At 42.9% G+C, this 26,312-nt stretch overlaps 3 protein-coding genes across 4 annotated transcripts; all 3 read right to left on the bottom strand.

Moving 5' to 3' along the window:
* Positions 1-2,517: 2,517 nt before the first annotated feature.
* Positions 2,518-3,835, bottom strand: LOC118089664 (mas-related G protein-coupled receptor member H-like). Its single transcript, XM_035124433.2, has one exon. The coding sequence runs from the start codon at positions 3,732-3,734 to the stop codon at positions 2,715-2,717; it is 1,020 nt and encodes a 339-aa protein (XP_034980324.2). The 5' UTR covers positions 3,735-3,835; the 3' UTR covers positions 2,518-2,714.
* A 5,710-nt stretch (positions 3,836-9,545) lies between these two features.
* LOC132592583 (proto-oncogene Mas-like) lies at positions 9,546-13,448 on the bottom strand. 2 transcript variants are annotated; one of them, XM_088676002.1, is made up of 3 exons: positions 13,318-13,448; positions 13,090-13,199; positions 9,546-10,910 (listed from the first exon to the last, which is right to left on the bottom strand). In XM_088676002.1, exon 3 carries the CDS (start codon positions 10,862-10,864, stop codon positions 9,875-9,877), a length of 990 nt encoding a protein of 329 aa, XP_088532128.1. In that variant the 5' UTR covers positions 10,865-10,910; positions 13,090-13,199; positions 13,318-13,448; the 3' UTR covers positions 9,546-9,874. The 2 variants fall into 2 exon arrangements, with proteins under 2 accessions (XP_088532128.1, XP_088532129.1); XM_088676003.1 differs by having other exon boundaries at positions 9,546-10,907.
* Positions 13,449-24,671: 11,223 nt separating this feature from the next.
* Positions 24,672-26,312, bottom strand: LOC118090502 (proto-oncogene Mas-like). Its single transcript, XM_088676000.1, has one exon. It carries the CDS (start codon positions 26,310-26,312, stop codon positions 25,323-25,325), a length of 990 nt encoding a protein of 329 aa, XP_088532126.1. The 3' UTR covers positions 24,672-25,322.

Here is a 26,312-nt window from a genome sequence, read left to right as displayed (position 1 = left end):
GAAAAAAATGTGGCCCCACTCATGCCCCATGGAAAAAATCTTAAATCTTACCAGTCTCTCTCAAAGATGCAAACCAGTCCCTCCTGTTCTTTGTCTGGAGTCAATTTGATTCTATGCCTCATAGGACAAGAGGATGCTCTTAAATTGGATATGAAGATAATTATCAGTTCACCAAGGAGGTGGAGACTATTGTCATTTATGTCCCAAAAGGCTACAGTCATGAAGACCAGGTTTGTAATTGGTTCTGGAGGAAGCAGCTCATGTCTCACGTACTTCTTTATCTGTACCAGACAAATGGAGTAAATCAAGACCTCATCCCCACATTTCTAATCTAGGCTGTCTAAGGAAGATAACAACTTCCTGGCCTTTTAACGGCCAAAAGCAGTTGTCCCCTATATGTCTTTTATTTGGTGGGGGAGTTGAGTATTGTTGGGGAGACATGATTACCTAGGGTGGGAGGGGAGGTTGCTCTTGAGTAGGTTAACTAGGTGGAGGGGGCAAGGAGTCAGAGCCATTGGCTGTAACTCGTGGAAGGGAGCAGTTCCACCAGGTCATCCGTCATGCCCCCCTTCATTGGAGGCAATTCCATGGTAACCAATGTAACATTTATTTCTTTTCATTTATTTCATAAAATCTATACACTCCTTGATTGTCAAACAAAAACAAAAAAACACCCCAAATCAGCTTACAAACAAATAAACAGAAAAATCAAGAAAAATCACAACCATACTTTAAAACATGCAAAAGTTAAAATACTGAAACAGATTGAACATATGTTAAGCTTCTTTACATGATATATTGTGCTTACAGTATTATCATTTGAACTCCGATTACCTTTAATATCTATTTAATATCTATATGAAGCCATTAGATGTGGTCATTAGGAGTTCTGGAGCACGGCATCAGCAATGTGATGATGTTGACACACAGCTTTCCCTTTCCATAACAGAGGAATCAGGAGAGGCTGTGAAAGCTTTGAACCAGTGTCTGGATGCAGTAGTGGTCTGGATGAGGGCTGATCAACTGTTTTTGAATTCGAGGAAGATGGGAGCTCTTTGGATGGGGGTCCCCATGTTTTGGAAATTGGGAAGTTCCCTGTTCTGAGTGGGGTTGTATAGTGATACCTCAGGGTAAGTACTTAATTGGTTCCGGAAGTCCCTACTTAACCTGAAGCGTACTTAACCTGAAGCAAAATTTCCCCTTGAAAGTAATGGAAAGTGGATTAATCCATTCCAGACGATGAAAAACACCCCCTAAAACAGCAATTTAACATGAATTTTACTGTCTAATGGGACCATTGATCAATAAAATGAAGGCAATAATCAATGTACAGTGATACCTCAGGTTAAGTACTTAATTGGTTCCGGAAGTCCATACTTAACCTGAAGCATACTAAACCTGAAGCGAACTTTCCCATTGAACGTAATGGAAAGTAGATTAATCCATTCCAGACGGGTCTGCGGAGTACTTAACTTTAAAGTGCTCAACCTGAAGCGTACTTAACCCAAGGTAGGACAGTACTCCCTTTGAAAGAGCAAGTATGAAGTTTGGGGGTATTTCTGGATACATCTCTGTCACTAGGTGCTCAGATGTCCTCTGTGTCCCCCATTCGCAACCCTGGATCATATTTTGGTTGACACTTGCGCCAGGAGCTTTGTAGATGATGAGATGTGAAAACAATGCTTGGACTTAAAATGAGCAATGTTTATTTAACACTGTTAAAGGTAACAGTTACTATATATAGGAATTCCCAACAGCACAAGCTCCTTTACATCTGAGTTATTGCGGTGTTGTACCTATCACTTCAAATTGTTGGGCAAGTTCCATTGACTCAGGGCCACAGAGTAGTTAATTCTCTGCTCATAGCCATTCCTTGCAGGTACATTAACACTGCAATCCAAACCCAAGATCTGTCAAGATTAAGGAGTTTAAAATTTCATCTCATTCATTTTATTTTTTTCTCATTTTTCCATACAAAAATGCATGTCCAAAGTGGCTTTCAACCACAAAAAACAGGGGTGCATTTCACACAAACACTACAAAAACAATTTCATAATAACAAAATAACAAAAACATAGCAATAATTTCACATTAAGATAGCAAAACAAAAACATAGTAACATAAAATAAACCACATTTCAATAGTATAACAAGGTCACTTAAACAGCATGTAGCATCCAAGAGCAAAAACAGCAAGGGAGCTTCCCGGTAACTCTCTCATTCAAGGGGATAGTTTTTACAACCATGTGACTAAGGTTGGATCAGCAATCTTCAGATTTGGTGAGCAGAAGACAAGGGCAGCATGCTGAGATGGCAGGTGCTAAGGATTTGGGGGGGGGGATTGTGACACAAGTTGTGTCCCAAAGAAGATTACACAACATTTCTATTCACAGTCCAAGTTGTACAGATTGTTCCACCTGATCTTTGCCTTGACTAGTTCAGCTTGTGCAATATAGGTACACAGTGTGGAGCATTTTTTTTAGCCGCAGGGCTTCATATCTTCATGGCCAATATTTCAGGGGCTATATACTGTAGGTGGGTGGGCCAAAGAAGAAAAATTGGGAGAACCAAAAAGGTGACTACTCCCTTTCTAAAGTAGGATACATTTCAGCTGCACAAACCCCAAAATTTTCAACACAACCCAAGCCTCTTTTTCTGCTGAGCATGAGTCATCAATGCAGTCCAAGGACACATTACAGTCAGACCAAAAAACTCTTATGAAAGGTTCCTAAGTGGGTTGGAACAAGGAGGGTCCATTTCCTGTCTGTCATTCTCCTCCTCATTCAAAACCCGCTGGAGGATGACCATTAGGCTCTCCCTAGATCGACCTCCCTTCTTCCTCCCCACCAGAAAATAGAGGAAGGGGTTCACACTGCTGTTGAGCGAGGCACACAAGAAGCCATAATGGAGTTGAATGGGAATATTCAGGCCAATAAATCCACCAAGAAGAAAGGCATTGAGTGGGAAAGCAAGCATGAGGAAGAAGAGGAGTGTAAGTAAAATAACTATTAAAAGCCTTCCCCGCTTTCGCGGGTGTGATTTAAAACAGACTTTGATGAAAAGGATCACAGTTGAAATTGTCATGAGTGGGAGGCAAAGCAGTCCAGTCAAGAGAAATTGAAAATATGCTATGAGGATATAAAGAAAGGTGTTATCTGATATACGGAAATATGTTTCTTGGAGAATGTAGACGATTAGGCAGAGCAGACAGGAGAGGACCCATATGAGGGCACACACAGTGGTGGACAAATGTGTCGGCCGGGCACACCGATGCCAGATAGGGAAGAGGACAGACACACATCTGTCAATGCTGATGGCTGTCAGAAGAAGTTGCCCAGTGTTGTATGTGGAGGCAAAGAGACAAAGAACAATCCTATAAAATTGTAGCAATCCTACAAATTCAGTATACTCAATAGAATAAAAGAACTCTAGGCTCAGGAGGAATGCAAAGTCTGCAACAGCCAAATTAAGGATGTAGGTGGTGAATGGTTTCCTCCTAATGTGGAAACCAAGAAGCCAGATGACAATTCCATTCCCCAAAAATCCCACACAGCAGATAACTAAAATGAAGCCATATATTATAGATATAATAGATATTTCAAATGGGTTATAGTGGGAATGTCCTTGATCATTATATGAGCTATTATAAGTGCCGTTATACTCCTTATATGTCACAGCATCCGCAGCAGATTGCAAAGTCCCATTGATATGTCTTTCCATGCTGAATGACTGCATGCGGAAATCTTGTCTCCTCTTCTGGAGCAAAGGTTTCCTCTAGGAAATGGAAAGTATCACAAATAAGATTGACTCAGCTGGTATTCTGTGCAAAACCCAGAATGGTGAGACCCAGGAGCCCATTGAACCACACATACACCCACAACGTTTGTCTGTCGAGCCAAAAGTCATATATGTGCAATTCTCTGCAGCATTACTGAATCCCCCACATGGGCCACAACCCTCTGGATTACTTCTCTTAAAGCTGTTTTTGTTCTTTAGTGAGTTAGTTTATGAGGAAATTGAGATTCATTGGTGGCAAGAGAAGAGGTCAGTTAAATGTTAAGCTTTAGATTAGAAAAAGGAGTAGATAGGAAAAATGGAGTTTTCTGGAGGGAGAGAAGAATGGCTGGGGAAAGGAATTTTAGATTTGTATTTAATGTTTATGTTTTGTTAGGTGCCTGGGCAGAGGGCCACCTTTCTTCCTTTCCCTGCTTGGAAGCACCTGGTGGCAGGGGGTGCCCCGAGGGGGAAGGAGGGGGTGGAGGGAAACCCAGACACAAAAATGGATCTCCTTTGGAAGGCCTCACCTCATGGATACACCTCGTGGCAGGAGGTGACCCGTGGGGAGGGGGCATGAAAAAGGAGGAGGATAATGTGAATATTTAAAGGAAAAGATTTTAATTATGAATAAAAAATCCGCCATAATTATGTTAAAAAACTAAGAAGACCAGGAAGAAGAGATCTGAGGAACCCATAAGTACAATGTTAAGTTACAAGAATTGGTAAAAATCCTTTGTTTGTTTTATATGTGTGTGTTCAAGGAATAGCTGGGGGAAATCCAAACCAGGCTACTCTTCCACACCTCGCCTCCTGGTGGCAGGGGGGTGGGTGAGAGTGGAGGAGTGGGGGGGGAGGACGAACTTAGCCTTAAAATGGACCCCTTCGGCTCTCAATGCCTACTGGTCCTACTGGTGGCAGAAGTGGACTGGTGGGGGAAGGGAGGATGGAGGGACAGAATATATATATAATGTTATGTTTTGTTTGTGTTTATTTAAAAAACTAATAAAAATATTATAAAAAAAGAGAAGAGGTCAGCACAACATTCCCTGGTCTCCTTGCCCTGTTGTCCAATTTGTAATGTCTCTCCAAAACTGGGATTAAATCATATTTCTTTTACTATGACCAGGCTCAAAATTCCTGCCTAGGAAGAGATATCAGTAAGGATGAAGGAGATGGACGGAGACAGAGTGATAAGGACTCCACCTTGTTTAGGGAAAGTTTTTTTAGAAAGTTCTATAGCAGTGAATTTCACTTACCTACTGCATATGCATCCAGGTGGGACTATCTTTCAATGCAAAAAGGGCAGACAAGGAATGAATGAGCATGTGGAGGTGGTTCTGAAAGAGAGGTCAAGCAGTAATGTAACATGTTTTCTTATTATAACTCAGTGTCCTTTTTGTTGCTCAGTTCCAAGGATTCCCCCCAAAACAGAGCAAGCTTTCTGATATGTCTATATTGGCTCCCCCTAACCAAGAAGTGTGTTTTTGATGCATGGGAAGCAAACACGTTGGTGGGGGGGGGGGCAGGTGTTTACCCAAGTAGTAGTGGCACCGTTAAGAAGCAATCATACTTGATTGATAAACAAATGAACAGATTCTCCAGGTGGTGGTGTTGACAGAAGGTTTACCTTACTCTCCCCTCCAAAGGCCCCAGCCATTTTCCTAGTGCAAGGAAACTGAGCATTAGCACTTGGGCTGTTGCTTTAGCTATAGTTGAGAGCTGGTGGTATCACAACTTCCTGGCTTTGAGCCTGGCCCTAATCCAGACAGCTGTTTACATCTACAAACACAATGTATGTAGCCTCATACACAACATGCTGTGAAGACTTAGCAGTGCTCTTTGCCTACCAGGTTCTCTTCTTCTGTAGTCCTGAGGTTGATGGGGAAATTTCCAAGAGCTTGCAAGAAACCCAGGTACCTAATGTGGAGACCTTTGATGATGGGGTAGGGATGTAATTAGCCTTCACTTCACTTCCTTATGACCAAGAGTAAGGAAAGTGCTCTACTGGCATTGTGAGTGTTGACTCAATGAGTGACTTATAGAAAGGGGAGAAACAAACTCTTCAGTGGGATAATTATTGTTCTGTAGCTTCACGCTAAGGGTTTAGTCACTCACAGAACAGAGAAAGAATTCAAGAAATAAAGAGAGTGCATATTCTTTATATATTAAGCGGAATCCCATCATTGTGTTTGCTTCTATGAACATGGATATCTGCTCCCTTCATATTGCCTTAATAAGACCAACTTTCCCAATACTTCACTGATCAATCATAGGTGAATTCCCTGCTCTGGACTTGGTTCATTTGACATGACCCAGTCTATTCTGCATATCTGTTAAAATACATTAATCTCATTGTGTCTGGGTACAATGTTTGTTCTCTCCCTTGGCAGAACTTCAGAAAGTGACCTTATACTGAGTCAGACTATTGGTCTATCAAGGTCAGGACTTGTCAAACAGACTCTCAGTGCCACTCTCTAGCAATTTAAAAAGTGGTCTTTCCAACCCTTCCTGGAGGTGCTTGGGAATTAACCTTCTGAAAGTACTGCAGCTCCGGCCTCTCCTGTAAATGTTTCACCCAACCTTATGACTAACTGCAGATCAGCAGTCTTCAGAGATGGTGAGTGTAAGAAAACAAGGACACAGCATCTTGCACTGGAATGGCAGGTCCTAAGGACTTAAGAGGGGGGGAAATGTGGCCCCACTCATGCCCCATGGAGAAAAAGTAAAATCTTACCAGTCTCACTCAAAGATGCAAACTGGTCCCTCCTGTTCTTCGTCTGGACTCAATTTGATTCTATGCCTCATAGGACTTCATATCTTTAATCGGATATGAAGATAATTATCAGTTCACCAAGGAGGAGGAGACTATTGTAATTTATGTCCCAAAAGGCTACACTCATGAAGACTAAGTTTGCAATTGGTTCTGGAGGAAGCAGCTCATGTCTCACGTACTTCTTTATCTGTACCAGACAAATGGAATAAATCAAGACCTCCTCCCCACATTTCTAATCTAGGCTGTCTATGCAAGATAACTTCCTGGTCTTTCAACGGCTACAAGCACTTGTCCTCTATGGGTCTTTTCTTGGGTGGGAGAAGTGTTTATTAGTGGGGAGACATCATCACCAAGGGATCACCAAGGTTATGCAAACTAGGTGGAGGGGGCAGGCATTCAGAGTCATTTGTTGTCACTCATGGAAAAGAGCAGATCCACCAGGTCACCCTTCTCCTCCCCACCTTCATCAGCAGCCAATTCCATGGTAACCCCCTGTCTCTCACTCTGACTGTCACAACCACCATGGTGGACTTTTTCTGCCTCTCTCTGACCCTCACTCCTCTATCTCTCTATGGTAAACCCCTGGGCTGAGCCTCAAAGCCAGGTAGGCTCTGCCTCTGAGCTTTCTCATTGGTCAATCTGCATTAACCATTTCCATCCTCCTATACAAACATAATCACAAGGAATGGGCAAACGGCACATCAATGTCACATTAATTTTTTTTCATTTATTTCATAAAATTTATACACTGCTTGATTGTTAAAAAAAAAAAAACACCCCAAAGCAGCTTACAGATGAATAAACAGAAATATCAAGAAAAATCACACCCATACTTTAAAACATAAAAAGTTAAAATAGTGAAGCAGATTGAATATATGTTAAGCTTCTTTACATGATATATTGTGCTTACAGTATTCTCATTTGAACTCCAATTAACATTAATATCTATTTAATATCTATATGAAGCCATTGGATGAAGTCATTGGGAGTTTTGGAGCAAGGTATCAGCAATGCGATGATGTTGACACGCAGCTTTCTGTTTCCATAACATAGGAATCGGGAGAGGCTGTGAAAACTTTGAACCTGTGTCTGGATGCAGTAGTGAATTCAAGGAAGATGATACCCAATAGTCGGATATAGTAGGAAACAAAACTCTCAAGAAGATGTAACTTTCTTTTTGTATGCCACAACAGCAGCGAGAATTTTGATAGCCAAGAATTGGAATACACATGAAGTACCAACAGTTGAAGATTGGCAGATGAAAATGATGGAATATATGGAACTGGCTGAACTGACCGGGAGAATGACCAGAGGGAAGAGGCGGTGGAGGAAGACTGGAAGAAATTTAAAGACTATTTAAAGACATATTGCAGTATTTGAGATAGATTTGGAAGTAGTATAGGTTGTAGTTTTAGAAATTATGATATAAGGGAAAGATAACTTGATTGGTGATTTTAAGAGAGAAAATATAGAAATTATGGAAAGTAAGATAATAATATAGTATAGAGCTTTAACACAGAAGTTGCTAAAGTAAAGATGGAATTAAATTGAAGCACAGATGGAGGGATTCGAGGAAGTCACCTGAAAATGGTTAAGGAGAAAAAAAGATTTTTTAAGAGATTTTTATTTTTATTTTTTGTTTTGTATATTCGCAATGCTGTGTATCGTATTGTGTTGTGTTTATTTGTGTATTGTGTTCACTATGTGATGTTGCAAAATGAATATTTTTTTTATAAAAAAAGAATTCTAGGAAGATGGGGGCTCATTGCGGGTGGGGTGTGGGGTGTCATCCATGTTTTGTAAGTTGGCAAGTTCCCTGAGTGGGGTTGCACTCCCTTTGAAGGAGCGAGTGTGAAGTTTGGGGGTACTTCTAAATACATCTGTGTCACTAGATGCTCAGGTGTCTTCTGTGACTCTGAGAGCCTTTTGGCAGGTATGGAAATTCCTGGACAGGGAAGGCCTGACCACTGCAGTCCTTCAGTCTAGGACAGGCATCCCCAAACTTTGGTCCTCCAGATGTTTTGGACTACAATTCCCATCATCCCTGACCACTGGTCCTCTTAGCTAGGGATCTTGGGAGTTGGAGACCAAAACATCTGGAGGGCTGCAGTTTGGGGATGCCTGGTCTAGGAGAATTTTACCCTACCCCTGAAATGACATCAAAAAGTAGCCACAGGAAATCACTTTAAAATAAGCAAAGAGCAGAGCAGAGATCTACAGCCTCTCCTGGACAATGACAGCTCCCTTTCTCAAGCTCTGGGAGGAAGACCTTTCATTGCCTACAGACAGCCACCCAATCTTAAACAACTCCTCACCCACAATAATACAACCACCAGACTTAACATGGACACTGGTACCAGAGCCTGCAATAAACCCAGATGCCAACTTTGCTGCCACATACACCCAGACAACACCATTACTGGCCCCAACAACATCCAACATACCATCTCAGGACTATTTAATTGCTCATCCTCTAACATTGTGTATGCCATCAAATGCCAACAGTGCCCTCCAGCTCTCATATATCAAATGCCAACAGTGCCCTCCAGCTCTCTATATTGGACAAACAGGCCAAACCCTACGCCAAAGGATAAATGGACATAAATCTGACATCAGGAACCAGAAGACAGAAAAACCAGTAGGAGAACACTTCAATCTCCCAGGACATTCTATACAAGATCTCAAAGTAGCTGTCTTACTACAAAAGAATTTCAGAAATAGACTGGAAAGAGAAGTTGCTGAATTGCAACTTATCACCAAGCTCAAAACCATGGAGGGACCTGGTTTGAACAGAGATATCGGGTTCTTATCTCATTATACATGATAAGCGATCTTCAGCCATCTCAACCCTTGCTTTTTCATGCAAAACCATTTGCAGTCGTTTGCGGTCATCAACAGCTATCAGTCAGTCAATCACCCATTTCCACCACCCTTCTGGGTGATCCCCCCTCCCCATCCCCACCCCTCCCCACCCCTTCTCTACATAAGTGCCTGGAAACTTCCATTTCACTGTATCTGAAGAAGTGTGCATGCACACGAAAGCTCATACCAAAATAAAAACTTAGTTGGTCTTTAAGGTGCTACTGAAGGAATTTTTTTATTTTACAGCAATAAGAAAGTGAAACAAGCACCAAGTACTAAAAGCATCACATACCCGCAGTTGAAGAAATGAGACGAGGGTTCATCTCCACTCCTCCCCAGGCATATACAGTACAATCAAGAGTGAAAAGCAGCAGGTTTACAAAAAAGAGGGCTAAATGGAACAAAGATTGTCATAGCAAGAGGTGTCATTGTGGAGCTCTCTGATTACTGTATTTTGAACGTCTCACACTGCAGTTTGGATTGGGACTTCTACCTCCTCTCTGCAGTCTTCCTCCTCTTTGAAAAGCCTCTGGAGTATGACTTTCAGGCTCTCCCGGGATTGACCCCTTTTTCTCCTCCCAATCAGGAAATAAATCAGTGGCTTAATGCTGCTGTTTAGGCAGCAGCATAAGGATCCAATATGTAGTGCATTAGGAAAGGAAAGATGGGGAAAAGAAAATATTAAATAAAGGAAAGTAAATGGGAAAGCAAACAAGAGGGAGAAGAGGAGCACCATCAGGATGGCTATTAAAACACTTCCCTGCTTCCTCTGCTGTGATCTCAAGCAGACTTTGATGAAGAGGACCAGAGTGGAGACAGTCATGAGCGGGAGGCAAAACACAGCACTCACCAGCAACTGGTACCAAGCAAAAGCTTCTCCAAAGAATACAATGTCATTAAGGATGTGCACGAGAGTGAGAAGGAAAGTGAGGCTCCATATGATGGCACACACAATGATGGACAGGTTGGGTGGCCAGCGGCATCGATGCCAAATGGGGAAGACGACAGAAACACAGCTGTCGAGGCTGATGGCTGTCAGCAGAATTTGACCGGTGAGGTTTGTGGAGAAAAAGCAATAGGCACTTATGGTCACTAAATAGTAAACATGGAAATTGACAAGATGTGGATGAAAATTATCAAGGAAGGCAATTATCCTCCAAGGAAATAAGCCTAGGAGGACCCCAAGGTCAGCAACAGCCAAATTCAGGATATAGGTCGAGAAAGCAGTCCTTTTCATGCAAAATCCGAGAAACCAGATGACAGTTCCATTCCCTAAAAGTCCAAGGATGCTAAGGAGGAAAAGGCAGACAAGGATAATAATAATCGTTACATCATATGGTCGTATTTCGTCACCAAAATCAGTATATTCTGGGAGCTCGGTTGCATTGTGTATTCTCGTATATTCCTCCTCAGCACCCAAAGGGATTGGAGAGTACAGTCCATTATTGGCCATGATGTTCAATCTCTTCTCTTTCAGCTACTTCTTGAAGAGTCACCTACTGGGGGAAAAAGAGAAAAAAATGAAGCCTGTTTATGCTATAAAGCTGAAAAACATTGCACTGTTTCCTGCAGTTGACTATAAATCTCTCATTTTTGTTCTCATTGTCAATTGAATGGGGTAGAGAAGGGGAGAGAACACTGTGGAGCACTGAGATTTCTCTTCAGTGATGTTACTTTCTAAGGGAGCAACTCTTTGGACTAGAATCTGTCATAAATCAAGCAGGTTTAAATTCAGCTATGTCAGATTCAAACCCTGCCTATCAGCCATGCTGCTTCTGCTCTGTCTAAGCCTGGTATAAGGAAAACAAGCCTTTTAGGAACATATGCTAAGTTATGCACTCACATGACTGAGCTGAATGGGCTTGGGATCCAGCCTAAATCCCCCCCTCTGGCCCCATCCTTGAGAACAACCCCAGACTTTGCCTTTTCTAGGACTTACTATATGATTCAGTCCAAGCAGCCTTAGCTCAGCTGGCTGAGTGTCACATGAGCAGGAGAGATCATACAGTGAGAGAAAACATTGTATATCTTCTTTGTCCTCTTTTGGTTCTCACCCAAAGTTGCAACCCTTGATCTGACCCAGTTTACTCTGCAACATCTGCTAACACTCAAAGGACTCAGTAATTCTGGATCTAATGTTCTCTCCCTTCCTCTGTCCCTCAGAACAAAACAGCAGAGCTTTTGGGGGGGGGGCAAACTTTTCTCCAACTAATATTATTATTAAATATCTTGATTGGTTCTCCGCTTGGCCAATCACAAGTGGGCAAGGGAATGGCCCATCAGGACCTAGCACTCCTCTTTTTCGCCATGTGCGTCGCCACCATCCAAGCTCGGGGCTGCTCTGCAAAGTCTGGGGGCTTGCATCTCAGCGCCTGGCAGAGCGGGGCCACTTGATGCTGCCGCTTCCTCCTCCGCCGCCCATGTTGCTCCCAGGTGGCGGTTTCACTTGGCGGTGTATCTCAGGCGAAACTGCTGCCCCTCTTGAGTCCCTCTGCCAGCTGCAAGCCGCCCCGTCACTCCTGTTTGCACGCGCCAGCCGGAGAGGCAGGGCAGCTCCGTGGACTGGCAGAACTGACGTGCGAGGTCAGGGAGGCTTTGGGGGGGGGGACTCATCTCAGATGAGTCATGTGTACTACAATGGGGCTCGTTGTTGTTGTTGTTTAGTTGTGTCCGACTCTTCGTGACCCCATGGACCAGAGCATGCCAGGCACTCCTGTCTTGCACTGCCTCCCGCAGTTTGGTCAAACTCATGTTCGTAGCTTCGAGAACACTGTCCAAGCATCTTGTCCTCTGTCGTCCCCTTCTCCTAGTGCCCTCAATCTTTCCCAACATCAGGGTCTTTTCCAAGGATTCTTCTCTTCTCATGAGGTGACCACATCCAGCTTACCTCCATTCATGGTTCTTACATTCCAGGTTCCTATGCAATATTTTTCTTTACAGCATCGGACTTTCCTTTCGCTTCCAGGCATATCCGCAACTGAGCGTCCTTTCGGCTTTGGCCCAGCCGCTTCATCAGCTCTGAATCTACTTGTACTTGTCCTCCGCTCTTCCTCAGTAGCATGTTGGACGCCTTCTGACCTGAGGGGCTCATCTTCCAGCGTCATAACTTTTATATGCCTGTTGTCTTTGTCCATGGAGTTTTCTTGGCAGGGATACTGGAGTGGCTTGCCAGTTCCTTCTCCAGGTGGATCACGTTTAGTCAAAACTCTCCACTATGACCTGTCCATCTTGGGTGGCCCTGCATAGCATAGCTCATAGCTTCTCTGAGTTATTCAAGCCCCTTCGCCACGACAAGGCATTGATCCATGAAGGGGACAATAGGGCTCACTCCTGAGTAAATCTGCGGCACAATTAGTCATTTAGATTGTTGTTGTTTTTTACTTGATGGGGGGCAACTGCTCCATGCACCCCCCTGGCTACACCCCTGATTACACATGAATAAAAAACTTCCTTCTAGCACCTCAAAATTTGTGGTTCCTATTTTTTTTAAATTTTTCAAAGTACCATCAAGTCCCACATTCGGTACTTCCTTCACATCCACGAAGGATAGTGATTCTGTTTTATTTCTTCCCCCTGAGGAGTCAAAAGATAGGAGACGAGACTCCATCAAGCACGTATCAGTTTTCTTCTCGTGGTTCCAGAAAGCTTCACTTCCGTAACGACAATCATTCGTCTTACCTGCAGGAGAAAAGGCAGCGAAGATCCTCTAGCCCTGGTTGAACTGCGTTACTTCCAGCACTGAGAGATACACTTGCAGCCAGATCAGAAACTTGTTATCCAAAAGGAGCCTTGGGGAGTAAACAAAAGAAAAGCTAAACCCAGCAGGGTATTTGAGGACGGGGAAATACCAATCTCCATCCACTTTCCAGAGCTATGAAGACCCTCTCTTGAAAAACCGATACCTACCGTGTTAGGAAATGAAAGACGGAGACAAATGAAATAGTTAAAACTCCTGAAATTCCACGTTTGTAACAGCAGCAACTGGGACAGAGCGATGCAACCCCGTTGCTCTCAGAGTGAGGCTAATTTTGGAATGAAGACACTAAGTTTGGAAGGCAAATGGGAAGGGAAGTAAGGAGGCGGTGCCTCTGCGAAGGGTCTGCAGCGGGAATGAAGGGTATGCGTAAAATGATCTAGAGTGAAAGCTGGAAGAGACTTTGTGGGTAATGAAGAAAGCCTGAAGGGAAGAGGGCGCTAGGAGGGACCTCGGGATTGCCGCAAATTATTGACAACCCTAAATGCCCTAGACAACCCTAAACGCCCTATTGAGCCCAGAGTTCCTCTGCAATGTACAAGTCATAGGGTTGCACGGAGAGAGATCCCAAGAAAAGGTAGAATATCAGAAAGGAGAGTGGTGATGATTTGTCACAGAAATGGAACAGTGAAAGAACTAGCGGGTGTGGAAGAAAGAGAAAAGGCGAGAGGTTTGTGTTTTGTTTTTATAAACCTATTTATTGTGGGAATAGTAAACTTCTATGCAATCCCCAGCAAAGCAGTTCAGGGACATTGTCCGTAACATTTTGGCTGCGGAAAGTCTAGCTTCTAAACGTGAAGGATTTAACTTTGTTACCTTTGCATTGAACATATTTTTGGTTTAGGGAAGCAAAGGAGGAACCACAACTCCGTTTGCATGGAGAAGGTCCCAGGTGTCATTCTTGGCACCTGCAGGTAGTGCTTGAAAGCCCTGCCTGCAGCTGTGGACAGGTGCTGACAGGCGATCCAGACCAGCATCTCCCACCTGGCATTCTCCAGATGATTTAGAATCATAGAATCGTAGAGTTGGAAGAGACCACAAGGGCCATCCAGTCCAACCCCCTGCCAAGCAGGAAACACCATCAAAGCATTCTTGACATATGCCTGTCAAGCCTCTGCTTAAAGACCTCCAAAGAAGGAGACTCCACCACACTCCTTGGCAGCAAATTCCACTGCTGAACAGCTCTTACTGTCAGGAAGTTCTTCCTAATGTTTAGGTGGAATCTTATTTCTTGTAGTTTGAATCCATTGCCTCGTGTCCGCTTCTCTGGAGCAGCAGAAAACAACCTTTCTTCCCCCTTTATATGACATGCTTTTATATATTTGAACATGGCTATCATATCACCCCTTAACCTTCTTTTCTCCAGGCTAAACATACCCAGCTCCCTAACCCATTCCTCATAAGGCATCGTTTCCAGGCCTTTGACCATTTTCGTTGCCCTCTTCTGGACACGTTCCAGCTTGTCAATATCCTTCTTGAACTGTGGTGCCCAGAACTGGACACAGTACTCCAGGTGAGGTCTGACCAGAGCAGAATACAGTGGTACTATTACATCCCTTGATCTAGATGCTATACTCCTATTGATGCAGCCCAGAATTGCATTGGCTTTTTTAGCTGCTGCATCACACTGCTGACTCATTTTAAGTTTGTGGTTTACCAAGACTCCTAGATCCTTTTCACATGTACTGCTCTCAAGCCAGGTGTCTCCCATCCTGTATTTGTGCCTTTCATTTTTTTTGCCCAAGTGTAGTACTTTACATTTCTCCTTGTTAAAATTCATCTTGTTTGCTTTGGCCCAGTTGTCTAATCTGTTAAGGTCATTTTGAAGTGTGATCCTGTCCTCTGGGGTATTAGCCACCCCTCCCAATTTGGTGTCATCTGCAAACTTGCTCAGGATGCCCTCAAGCCCATCATCCAAGTCATTGATAAAGATGTTGAATAAGATTGGGCCCAAGACAGAACCCTGTGGCACCCCACTAGTCACTACTCTCCAGGATGAGAAGGAGCCATTGATGAGCACCCTTTGGGTTCAGTCAGTCAGCCAGTTAAAAATCCACTGAATGGTAGCATTGTCTAGCCCGCATTTTACCAGCTTCTTTACAAGAATATCATGGGGCACCTTGTCAAAGGCCTTGCTGAAATCAAGATAGGCTACATCCACAGCATTCCCTTCATCTACCAGGCTTGTAATTCTGTCAAAAAATGAGATCAGATTAGTCTGACATGACTTATTTTTCAGAAACCCATGCTGACTTTTAGTGATCACAGTGTTCCTTTCTAGGTGCTCACAGACCGTTTGCTTAATGACATAGCTGCCAAGTTATCCCTTTTTTTAAGGGATTTTCCCTTATGCTGAATAGGCTTCCTCACGAGAAAAGGGAAAACTTGGCAGCTATGCTTAATGATCTGCTCTAGAATCTTTCTTGGTATTGATGTCAGGCTGACTGGGCGGTAATTGTTTGGGTCCTCTCTTTTCCCCTTTTTGAAAATAGGGACAACATTTGCCCTCCTCCAGTCTGCTGGAACTTCACCTGTTCTCCAGGAATTTTCAAAGATTATTGCCAGTGGTTCTGAAATCACCTCTGCCAGTTCTTTTAATACTCTTGGATGTAGTTAATCTGGCCCTGGAGACTTGAATACATCTAAACTAGCCAAGTATTCTTGTACTACCTCTTTACTTATTCTGGGCTTTGTTTCCCCTGCTGAATGATCGGCTCCATGTTCTTCAGGTCGGGCATTGTTTTCTTTTTTGGAGAAGACTGAGGCAAAGAAGGCATTGAGGAGTTCTGCTCTTTCTCTGTCCCCTGTTTGCATTTCACCATCTTCTCCTCTAAGTGACCCCACTGTTTCCTTGTTCTTCCTTTTGCTACGGACATACCCATGAAAGCCCTTTTTGTTGCTTTTAACCTCTCTAGCAAGCCTGAGTTCATTCTGTGCTTTAGCTTTTCTGACTTTGTCTCTACACATGCTGGCTATTTGTTTGAATTCCTCTCTGGTGATTTCCCCCTTTTTCCATGTTTTGTACATATCCCTTTTAAATCTTAACTCAGTTAAAAGTTCTTTAGATAGCCACCCTGGCTTCTTTAGGTACCTCCCATGTTTCCGTCTCATTGGTATTGCCTGAAGTTGTGCTTATAATATCTCCCTTTTTACAAACTCCCAACCATCATGAACTCCCTTCCCTTTTAGTATTTCTGTCCATGGGATCTCACCCAGCATTTCCCTAAGTTTTCTGAAGTCGGCTTTCTTAAAGTCTAGGATTTGAGTCTTGGTATGCTTGGTTGCTCCTACAATTCTTGGTTGCTCCTACAATTGGACTACAATTCTCATCATCCCTGACCATTAGTCATGCAGGCTGCGGATAGTGGGAGTTGGAGTTTGCAGGGTATCAGGTAGGGAAAAGGTATTCTAGTGATGGCAAGCCTCCAGCCAGCAGGCCAAAGGAGACCTACTTTTGCTCATAAGGCTGTTTCTCCAAAACCTCATCTGCCTATCACACACATGATACCATATGTGATATCGAATGTGGGGCATGTAAAGAATACCTGACTAGAAAGGAACTATCGGGGGCTAGGTTTGGCATGTGGAGCTCACTGTCAGCTGTTTGGTACAGACAGCAAGCCACTTTAAAGTTGTCCCTTTGCTGGAAGGATTTGGCTGCAAACACTACCAGGAAAGGGTTTGGTTCTCTCCCCCCCCCCCCCCTGGCACTCTTGCCAACCTTTCTGCAAAGTCATAGAATCATAGAATTGTACAGTTGGAAAGTTCCATCTAGTCCAACCCTCTGCAATGCAAGAGTCTTTTGCCCAGCGTGGGGCTCAAACCCATGACCCTGAGATCGAGTTCTGTGCAAACTGCCTGTTTGCAGTGCAGTTTGGATCAAAATCAGTATGATTGTATATGATATAAAGGAGATTCCTGTACAGTGGTATCTTGTGTTACAAATGCTTCTTGCCCCTCTCTCCCCTAAGAATCTGCCTTAAACCGAGTCTGATCCTTGGTCCATCTAGCTCAGTATTGGTCACACTGACTACCAGACACTTCTAGGGATTTCAAAGTAGGTTGTCTCTGATCCCAGCAGGAGACTAAAATGGAGACATTTCATATGCAAAGTAGATGCTCTTCACTGAGCTACTTGGCCATTTCTCGATATGTCTTTTTCCATGCATGGATGTAATCTGCTCCCTCACTAAGCTTCACCCAACCACCCAGAGGGTAGTCATTTTACAACTTGTTGACCAAGTATGGATTGGGAGTCAACAGATATGGTGATCAGAAGACAACAGGGACCAAGTATCCTGCAACAGAATGGTTGGTACTAAGGCAGGCATCTCCTAACTTCGGCCCTCCAGATGTTTTGGACTGCAATTCCCATCATCCCTGACCACTGGTCCTCTTAGCTAGGGATCATGGGAGTTGTAGGCCAAAACATCTGGAGGGCCGCAGTTTGGGGATGCCTGTACTAAGGCATTAGAAAGGAAATGGGGCACCAATCATTCCTCAAAGAAAAATGGAAAAACCTTACCAATCTCATGTCGATCCCACCCATTCTTTGCCTTGGGCTTAATCTGTTTCCCTGCCTCAGGCGGCAAGATCATGTTCTTTTAGCGGCCATGAGGATAAATACCATCTGGCCCAGGAGGAGGAGACACTTGTCATTTTAAAGATCTATGTCCCCAAATGCCAGTTTGTAATGGGTTGTGAAGGGGAAACTGAACACATGTCTCATGTGCTTCTTTATCTGTAACAGCCAAGTAAAACATCTCAGGACCTGTCATGATAACAGATAACAGATAAAACCATCCTGGCCCTTTAATGGCAAAAAACATTTGCCCAATATTGGACATTTTGTAGGGAGGGGGTGAGCACAGAAGGGGAAAGAAAATATATTCTGAAATGTCTTGCTGTTTCTTCCCTGTGTAAAATGATAGGTGAGAAGTGGATTGGGATGCAAGAGCAGTTGGTTCTTAAGGATGTTAAAATGAGGTTAATTGTAAAGCAGATAATTTAATAAAAATTATAAAAAGACTCCTTTATTTCTTTCTACAGGTGAATGGGCAATGGGAGGGACAGTTCTTTTCTATCTTCATGCCCCGGAAGCCCACCTCAACTTAAGCTGGCTGTCCTCCTTAAAAGGAGATTGGGTAAGGCAGACACTCAAGATATATGTCAATACAATGTGTTCTTTTTAAAAATGAACATTTATTAAGAAATTTCATAATACAATAAAAAACAAACTATTCTAATCAAAAAGAAAAGAAAAACCCCCAGCTTTTACTTGGTAGTTTGTCTCACCCTGGGAGATCTCCTCTTCCCTACATTTCACTCAGGGTCCTTCACCAGCTGTCCATCACCCTCATCTGCATGCAATTATTTCCTTAACCCACGACTCAGCCATGCAGTTGCAAATAAAACGTTTTATGTGAGTTTTAAGTGCAATATACAAAGTGAAAATAGATGGAGATGGTGAGCCTTATGGAAAATTCAATGTATTTTTAAAAAATGCTTTAAAAAAGGCATTTTAAGAATGATTTTTATTCATGTGTAGAGTACAGGACAACAGCAAGAGAAAGCAGATCTAAACACACACAAAAACAGGGCAAAAAAGAAAATACCATGCATTGTAATGTATATGTCAGCAGTTAATACAAGTGCTTGCCTCAATATGGTATCATTCTTTGCTTGTTTATTGAACACAAATATAGACTGATTTTTAAGAAACTAACTCTTCAGATAGCATTGTAGAAGTACAAAATGACAACCATCAAAAATACAAAACAGGTGGGTTTTTTATATTAAAAGATAGGCATCCAAAATTCCATATATATATATATATATATATATAGAGAGAGAGAGAGAGAGAGAGAGAGAGAGAGAGAGAGAGAGAGAGAGAGAGAGAGAGATGAAGCTGAACACACTATGAATTTGTGTGTGTGTGTGTGGTCTTCAGTATGGGAATGTTAGGGATGTGGATTAGGATATATTATTAGATAGATCCTATCCGAGCTTGTGTTAGCAAGCTTCCAATATCAGCAGAGTGACATTCCCCTTTTGTGCGCAGCAAAGCATGTGCGTTAGATTCGCTAGAATCTCTATAACAATATTACACTTTATAGTTCAATATTACACTTCCTGGCAAAGGTCCCCTTTGTCCCTCTTAAAAGAAATACACAACACAGTGTTTATAAAATAAGATAGAGTTTACTTACAGTTTCATCCTGAGTTACAGCATAATCTCAGAAAGGCAGGCTTGCTTAGAAAAGTTACAAGTATATATACATCTAGAGACTACTTAGTAAAGTAAGACTCCATTTGGTCTCACTCTTGGCTGCAGGCCTAGAGTGAGAACCATGCTAACTGGAGATTCTCTGGAGATGTGTCCCCATCGAAGGGAGGAAGTAGCTAAGAGAGAGAGTGATTGCAGGCTAGGGCTTTTGTCTAATCCAACTCATTTGCATGTCTGAGGGAACAGGAACTGACCTGTAGTCAAGTGTCCCTCCAGGTGAGTTCCTGTTAGTGGACACTCTAGGAACTGTTGTGACTTGTCTGCCCCAGTGTTCCATCCCACAAACCCCTTCTCAGGCAATTCACAACATTCATTACATACAAAACAAAACATAAGCAACTTTATTCAACCACCCAAGAGTCCCAGCTTGACACGCAGGTTCTGGAAACTCTGTCTTGGCAGGGGTTTTGTTAGGATGTCTGCTGTCATCTCCGATGTGCAGCAGTACGACAGTTCGACAAGTCCATCTTGTATCATCTGGCGAACGTAGTGGTACCTGACCCCAATGTGTTTTGAGCGTGCTAGGAACTTCTCATTCTGCGCCAGCTTTAGACAGCTTTGGTTGTCCTCCAGCAGGCTTATAGGTTCCTTTCTCTCCACGCCAAAGTCTGTTAGGAGTTGGTCCAGCCAGGAAATCTCTCTGCACGCTTCTGTAGCCGCAACATATTCCGATTCTGTAGACGATAAAGCTATACATTTCTGTTTATAACTGCCCCATGTGATAGCTCCGCCCCCATACATAAAGACATGCCCGCTTGTGGATTTATAATCAGAATTATCACCCGCCCAGTCAGCATCAGTGTACCCAATGAGCTTAGGGTCACTGACAGCTGGTAACTTTAATTTACAATCCATTGTACCCTTAAGATATCGAATCACCCTCTTCACACCAACCCAATCATGCTCAGTGGGACTACTCACTTTCCTGCTGAGAATCCCTACTGCATTGGCTAAATCAGGTCTGCATGTGGTAACTAAATACAAAAGTTTACCAATTGCTGAACGATACTCTGTGTTGTTTGGCAGCAGCTTCGAATCCTCTTGGTTCTTTAAGAAGTCTGTAGCCATCGGGGTGTCGACGGGTTTTGCATCCTGCAATTGCATACTCTCCAACAGTTCAATTATCTTTTGCTTCTGATTAAGTAGAAATGAACCATCCTGTTCTCTTTCCACTTGAATCCCGAGGTAATACTCAACTGGTCCTAATTCCTTCACTTGCACTTCCTTGTTGAGGTGCTGGACTACATTTTTATAATCCCTGTCATTTGACGTTGCGATTAAAAGGTCGTCAACGAAGGCAAGAATATAAGAAAATTGTCCATTACTCTGCTGAGTGTACAAATACTTGTCAGCTTCACCTTGCTTGTACCCAAGTTTCACCAGCATTCCATGCAATTTCAAGTTCCAGGCTCTGGCTGCTTGTTTTAAACCATACAGTCCCTTTTGAAGCTTGCAAACTAAATGTGCCTCATTTGGCTTTATAAAACCTTTAGGCTGCTTCATGTAAATTTCTTCAGAAATTTCCCCATGCAAAAACGCAGTAGCTATATCGATGTGTTTCACCTCCATCCCTTTTGATGCTGCGATGCTTAAAAGTAATCTTACGCTACTGTATCTTACTGTCGGTGCAAAGACTTGGTCATAGTCGTGGCCATATTGCTGTGAAAAACCTTGTGCCACTAGTCTTGCTTTGTAACGTTGCACCTCCCCTTCTGAACCCCTTTTAACCTTGAACACCCATTTGCTCCCAATTGCTTTCTTACCAGCAGGCAATTCTGTGAGTGTCCAGGTCTTGTTCTTGTGCAGTGCGTCAATCTCCTCCTGCGCGGCTTTCCTCCAGAGACTGGCTTCGGTGGCTGGCATCTGCTCTACCTCTTCCCAAGTGGAAGGTTCTGGTGGAGACGCCGACCCTGCAAAGTAGGACAGTCGTAGTGGCGGAACGCCCTTGTTAGTTCTGGATGAGCATCTGACCTCTGGTTGTGCAACCGCATCAGCATCCTCATCCTCCTCCAACGCTGGCATGTCCACGTACAGCTCCTCCTCTTCGTCTCTGGTGCCGCCAGGGGTCTGGACCTCTGCGTCTTCTGGGGTGTCGCCTGTAGGGGGTGTTGTGACACTAGAAGGTATATTAGTTCCTTGTGCTAAAGGAAAACTTATAAACTCTTCATCTGGTGACTCTCTAGAACAGTCAATAACAGTGTTCTTTGTATCAAACTTTCCCTGTTCATCAAAATGAACCACATGGTATGGGTCTACTCTGCCACTCTTTGGATCTAGAACTCTATATCCCTTTCCTCCAGGAGCATATCCAACCAGGATACCTGCTTTTGCTCTGGAGTCAAGCTTGTGTCTGCGCTCTTTGGGCACGTGGTAATAACAGACACTTCCAAACACACGTATGTGCTGCAGACTTGGGACTCTCCCGTGCCAAAGTTCAAATGGTGTGCGTTCTGCACCCTTTGTAGGCAATCTGTTTTGCAAATAAATCGCCGTATTCGCCGCTTCACCCCATAGCTTCTGTGACAAGTTGGCCTCTTTTAACATGCACCTTGTCATCTCCATAATAGACCTAAACTTTCTCTCAGCAATGGAGTTCTGTTGAGGCGTGTAAGCAACTGTAGTTACATGTGCTATGCCTTCTTGTGCCATGATGGCCTTCATCTGCCGTGAGCAAAACTCTCCACCATTATCCGAAATTAAGGTGGAAGGAGCTCTCTGGAATTTGTTCTTCACCATGTTTAAGTACAGTTTGAACAATTCCGGTGTCTGACTCTTTTCTTCTAGAAAATATCCAACACAATATCTTGAGAAGTCATCTATAAATATCAGAATGTACTTATTGTTTCCTAGGGAAGGTACATTCAGCGGACCACATAGGTCAGTATGAACAGTGTCCATGACTTTTGTGCTTCTCTTCTCTGTACAACGTGGGAAGGAAGGCTTGACTGCCTTTTCAGTTATGCAAGTTGTACAGTTTGGCATTGGTGTACTGCAATTCTTTACCTGTAGACCTTTTACCAGACTTTCCTTCTGCATTTTCAGGATAAGGTTGGTATCCCTGTGTCCAAGCCTTTTGTGCCAGAGTTCCAGATCTGGTTGATCCTTTCTGCTGGGTTGTGCAACCCTTGCAGACTCATTCTCTGAAATATCAATCTCATACACATCATTGATTAGTTTGGCTTGAATAAACACTTCACCATCTTTTATCACATTGCATTGTCCATTTTTAAATATAATTTCAAAACCTTTCTTGTCTAAACTAGACACACTTATTAGATTACAGTTCAGCTTTGGTGCATACTTAACATTACTCACTGTAGTATCAAAAGACTCATTGTTCACTTTGAAATTCAAGTTCAAAGATCCTGCACCTATTGACTTTATAACATTTCCATCAGCAATTTCAATCTCAGACTGTTTATTATTGTCTATTTCATTGAAATATTCCCTTTTATAGCAGAAGTGGCTGCTTGCTGCACTGTCCAGAAGCCACTTATTGCGCTTTCCTTCACAGCCCTGGAAAGCTACATTTCTTTCTTGCAATATCATTGCACGCCCACGACCCCCCTTCTTTTCGCCTTTTGGTGGAAAGGGGCGGGATTTATTCCTAGGTGCCCGGCATTCCTTCGCCATGTGCCCTTTTAAATTGCAGTTAAAGCAAATTATTTCCTTTGGCGTTTGTCTGGACCTTTGAAAATGCTTGGAAGCATAATTAGTGTCCTTTCTCCCTGTATTCCTTTCTGAAGAATCAAGGTAATCTCTGCATTCCTCTCTCAAATGATCAATCAGTTCTTCAAAAGTCAGGTCCTTTTTGTGATCCATGCAACTCTTGAATGAACTGAAGCTTGGTCCTAGAGATGCTATCAAAAATGAAACCTTTGTTTCTTCATCAAGGGCTTTAGTAGTAAGATCAATCCTCTGAACAATTTCACTAAATTTGCTGATATGGTCAGTGAATTCTTCTCTTGAATTCATCCTCAGCGCAGTTAATTTGCTCATCAAATTCCTGTAGGAGTTCTTAGTAGATGCTCCATACCTGCGCTCAATATCTTTTAAGATTTTAGCTGCATCATCTTTGCTATTAACTGATGTTAGATGCCTGTTGCGAAGTCCACTCAAAATTATGTATCTGGCCTCGCTGTTCATGCGTTTCCAATTTGCTATCTTGGCTAAATCCTCTGCTGTTGTGCCAGTAGGCATAGGTTTTTCAATGGCATCCAAAACATTCCTTGCATCTAAAAATGCTATCAGGCGTTGTTTCCAAAATACATAATTGTCATCATCTAGAGCCATGAATCCTGGCTTAACTCCACTATCAAAATCTGCAAAAGCCATCTTGGAATCTCAAAATTCTAAAAATTTCTCAAAATTCAAAAATTTGCCAAAAATTCCAAAATCAAAATCTCTAAAAATATCTCAAAATGCAAAATAATCTTCACTGCCTCTGAGTTCTCAGTGCTGTAAACTCTGAGGGAGGGGAGGGGTAGCTAATCCCCTAAGCACACTGGAGAACAATAGACCATGTGCTCACCAGGAAGTTCTAACTGAAAAAATCCTACTCAGTTCAAAATCACAATCCAAAGCAATCCTTCAAAAATACACAAAAATACGCAGTCCTGGGCCGTAATAACCCTTTATGGGAATGTTAGGGATGTGGATTAGGATATATTATTAGATAGATCCTATCCGAGCTTGTGTTAGCAAGCTTCCAATATCAGCAGAGTGACATTCCCCTTTTGTGCGCAGCAAAGCATGTGCGTTAGATTCGCTAGAATCTCTATAACAATATTACACTTTATAGTTCAATATTACACTTCCTGGCAAAGGTCCCCTTTGTCCCTCTTAAAAGAAATACACAACACAGTGTTTATAAAATAAGATAGAGTTTACTTACAGTTTCATCCTGAGTTACAGCATAATCTCAGAAAGGCAGGCTTGCTTAGAAAAGTTACAAGTATATATACATCTAGAGACTACTTAGTAAAGTAAGACTCCATTTGGTCTCACTCTTGGCTGCAGGCCTAGAGTGAGAACCATGCTAACTGGAGATTCTCTGGAGATGTGTCCCCATCGAAGGGAGGAAGTAGCTAAGAGAGAGAGTGATTGCAGGCTAGGGCTTTTGTCTAATCCAACTCATTTGCATGTCTGAGGGAACAGGAACTGACCTGTAGTCAAGTGTCCCTCCAGGTGAGTTCCTGTTAGTGGACACTCTAGGAACTGTTGTGACTTGTCTGCCCCAGTGTTCCATCCCACATTCAGGACATGCTTAAATCCCCAAAACAATGGAACTTGCCTGTTCTCACAGAGAATTGAATTCAGAACCTCCTGGAATCATACACTCATAGAATTGTGGAGTTAGAAGGGGCATCCAGGGGCATCTGATCCAACCTCCTGCAATGCAGGAATCTCAACTAAAGCACCACAAGGTTGTTTAATCTTACATGGAATTAAATTCTGCAAATGTGGCCTATTTGTATCTGCCAATGATTGCTGGCAGGCACCTAAGGAGAGTCTCTGAATTAAATCATAAGGTCCAGGTGATCTCACAGGAGTGAAGGCAGTCCTTGAAATACCCTATTTCCAGCACTTCCAAGTAGACTTTGGTTTGCTGTAAAAAGTGGTGCACCTGGTATAGTATAGTTAAATGGTGTGGAGCCTCTTTCAGCCAAAGGGCTTCATATCTTCGTAGCCAACATTTCAGGTGCTGTATACAATAAGTGGGTGAGGCACAGAAGAAATATTGAGATAACAAAAGAAGTGACTCCTCCCTTTGTAAAGTAGGATACAGTTCAGCTACACAAACCCCAAAAATTTCCAAAAAAATACCCAGCCTCTTTTTCTTGGACACATTACAGCCAGACCAAAAAACTCTTATGAAAGGTTCCTAAGTGGGTATAAACAAGGAGGATCCATTTCCGGTCTGTCATTCTCCTCCTCATTCAAAACCCGCTGGAGGATGATCATTAGGCTCTCCCGAGATCGACCTCCCTTCTTCCTCCCAACCAGAAAATAGAGGAAGGGGTTCACAGTGCTGTTGAGGGAGGCACACAAAGCTGCATAATGGAATCGAATGGGAATATTCAGGCCTGCAATTAATGCATTGAGAAGAAGGGCATTGAGTGGAAAAGCAAGCACGAGGAAGAAGAGGAGTGTAAGTAAAATAACTATTAAAAGCCTTCCCCGCTTTCGTGGGTGTGATTTAAAACAGACTTTGATAAAAAGGATCACAGTTGAAATTGTCATGAGTGGGAGGCAAAGCAGTCCAGTCATGAGAAACTGAAAATATGCTATGAGGACATCAAAATATATGTTATATGATTCAAGGAAACGTGTTTCTATGAGAATGTAGACGATTAGGCAGAGCAGACAGGAGAGGACCCATAGGAGGGCACACACAATGGTGGACAAATGTGTCGGCCGGACACACCGATGCCAGATAGGGAAGAGGACAGACACACATCTGTCAATGCTGATGGCTGTCAGAAGAAGTTGTCCAGTGTTGTATGTGAAGGCTAAGAGATAAACACCAATACTAAAAAGAATAGAATAAGCCATAATAATACAAAAGAACTCTAGGCTCAGGAGGAATGCAAAGTCAGCAACACCCAAATTAAGGATGTAGGTGGTGAATGGTTTCCTCCTAATGCGGAAACCAAGAAGCCAGATGACAATTCCATTCCCCAAAAATCCCACACAGCAGATAACTAAAATAAAGCCATGCATTATAGATTCTTCATACTGGAAATCATCTTGATCATTATATGAGCTATTATGAGTGCTGTTATACTCATTGTATGTCACAGCATCCACAGCAGATTGCAAAGTCCCATTGATATGTCTTTCCATGCTGAATGACTGCAT

This window comes from Zootoca vivipara, chromosome 8 (assembly GCF_965207765.1).
Source record: "Zootoca vivipara chromosome 8, rZooViv2.hap1.1, whole genome shotgun sequence".
In the NCBI taxonomy this organism is placed as follows: domain Eukaryota; kingdom Metazoa; phylum Chordata; class Lepidosauria; order Squamata; family Lacertidae; genus Zootoca; species Zootoca vivipara.
The sequence above is the reverse complement of the archived record's forward strand: the minus strand, read 5'-3'. Positions and strand labels throughout refer to the sequence as shown.

Excerpts from the sequence above, each read along its gene's own strand:
- LOC118089664 (XM_035124433.2), bottom strand. The coding sequence starts at position 3,734 with ATGCAGTCATTCAGCATGGAAAGACATATCAATGGGACTTTGCAATCT.
- LOC132592583 (XM_088676002.1), bottom strand. The coding sequence starts at position 10,864 with ATGGCCAATAATGGACTGTACTCTCCAATCCCTTTGGGTGCTGAGGAG.
- LOC118090502 (XM_088676000.1), bottom strand. The coding sequence starts at position 26,312 with ATGCAGTCATTCAGCATGGAAAGACATATCAATGGGACTTTGCAATCT.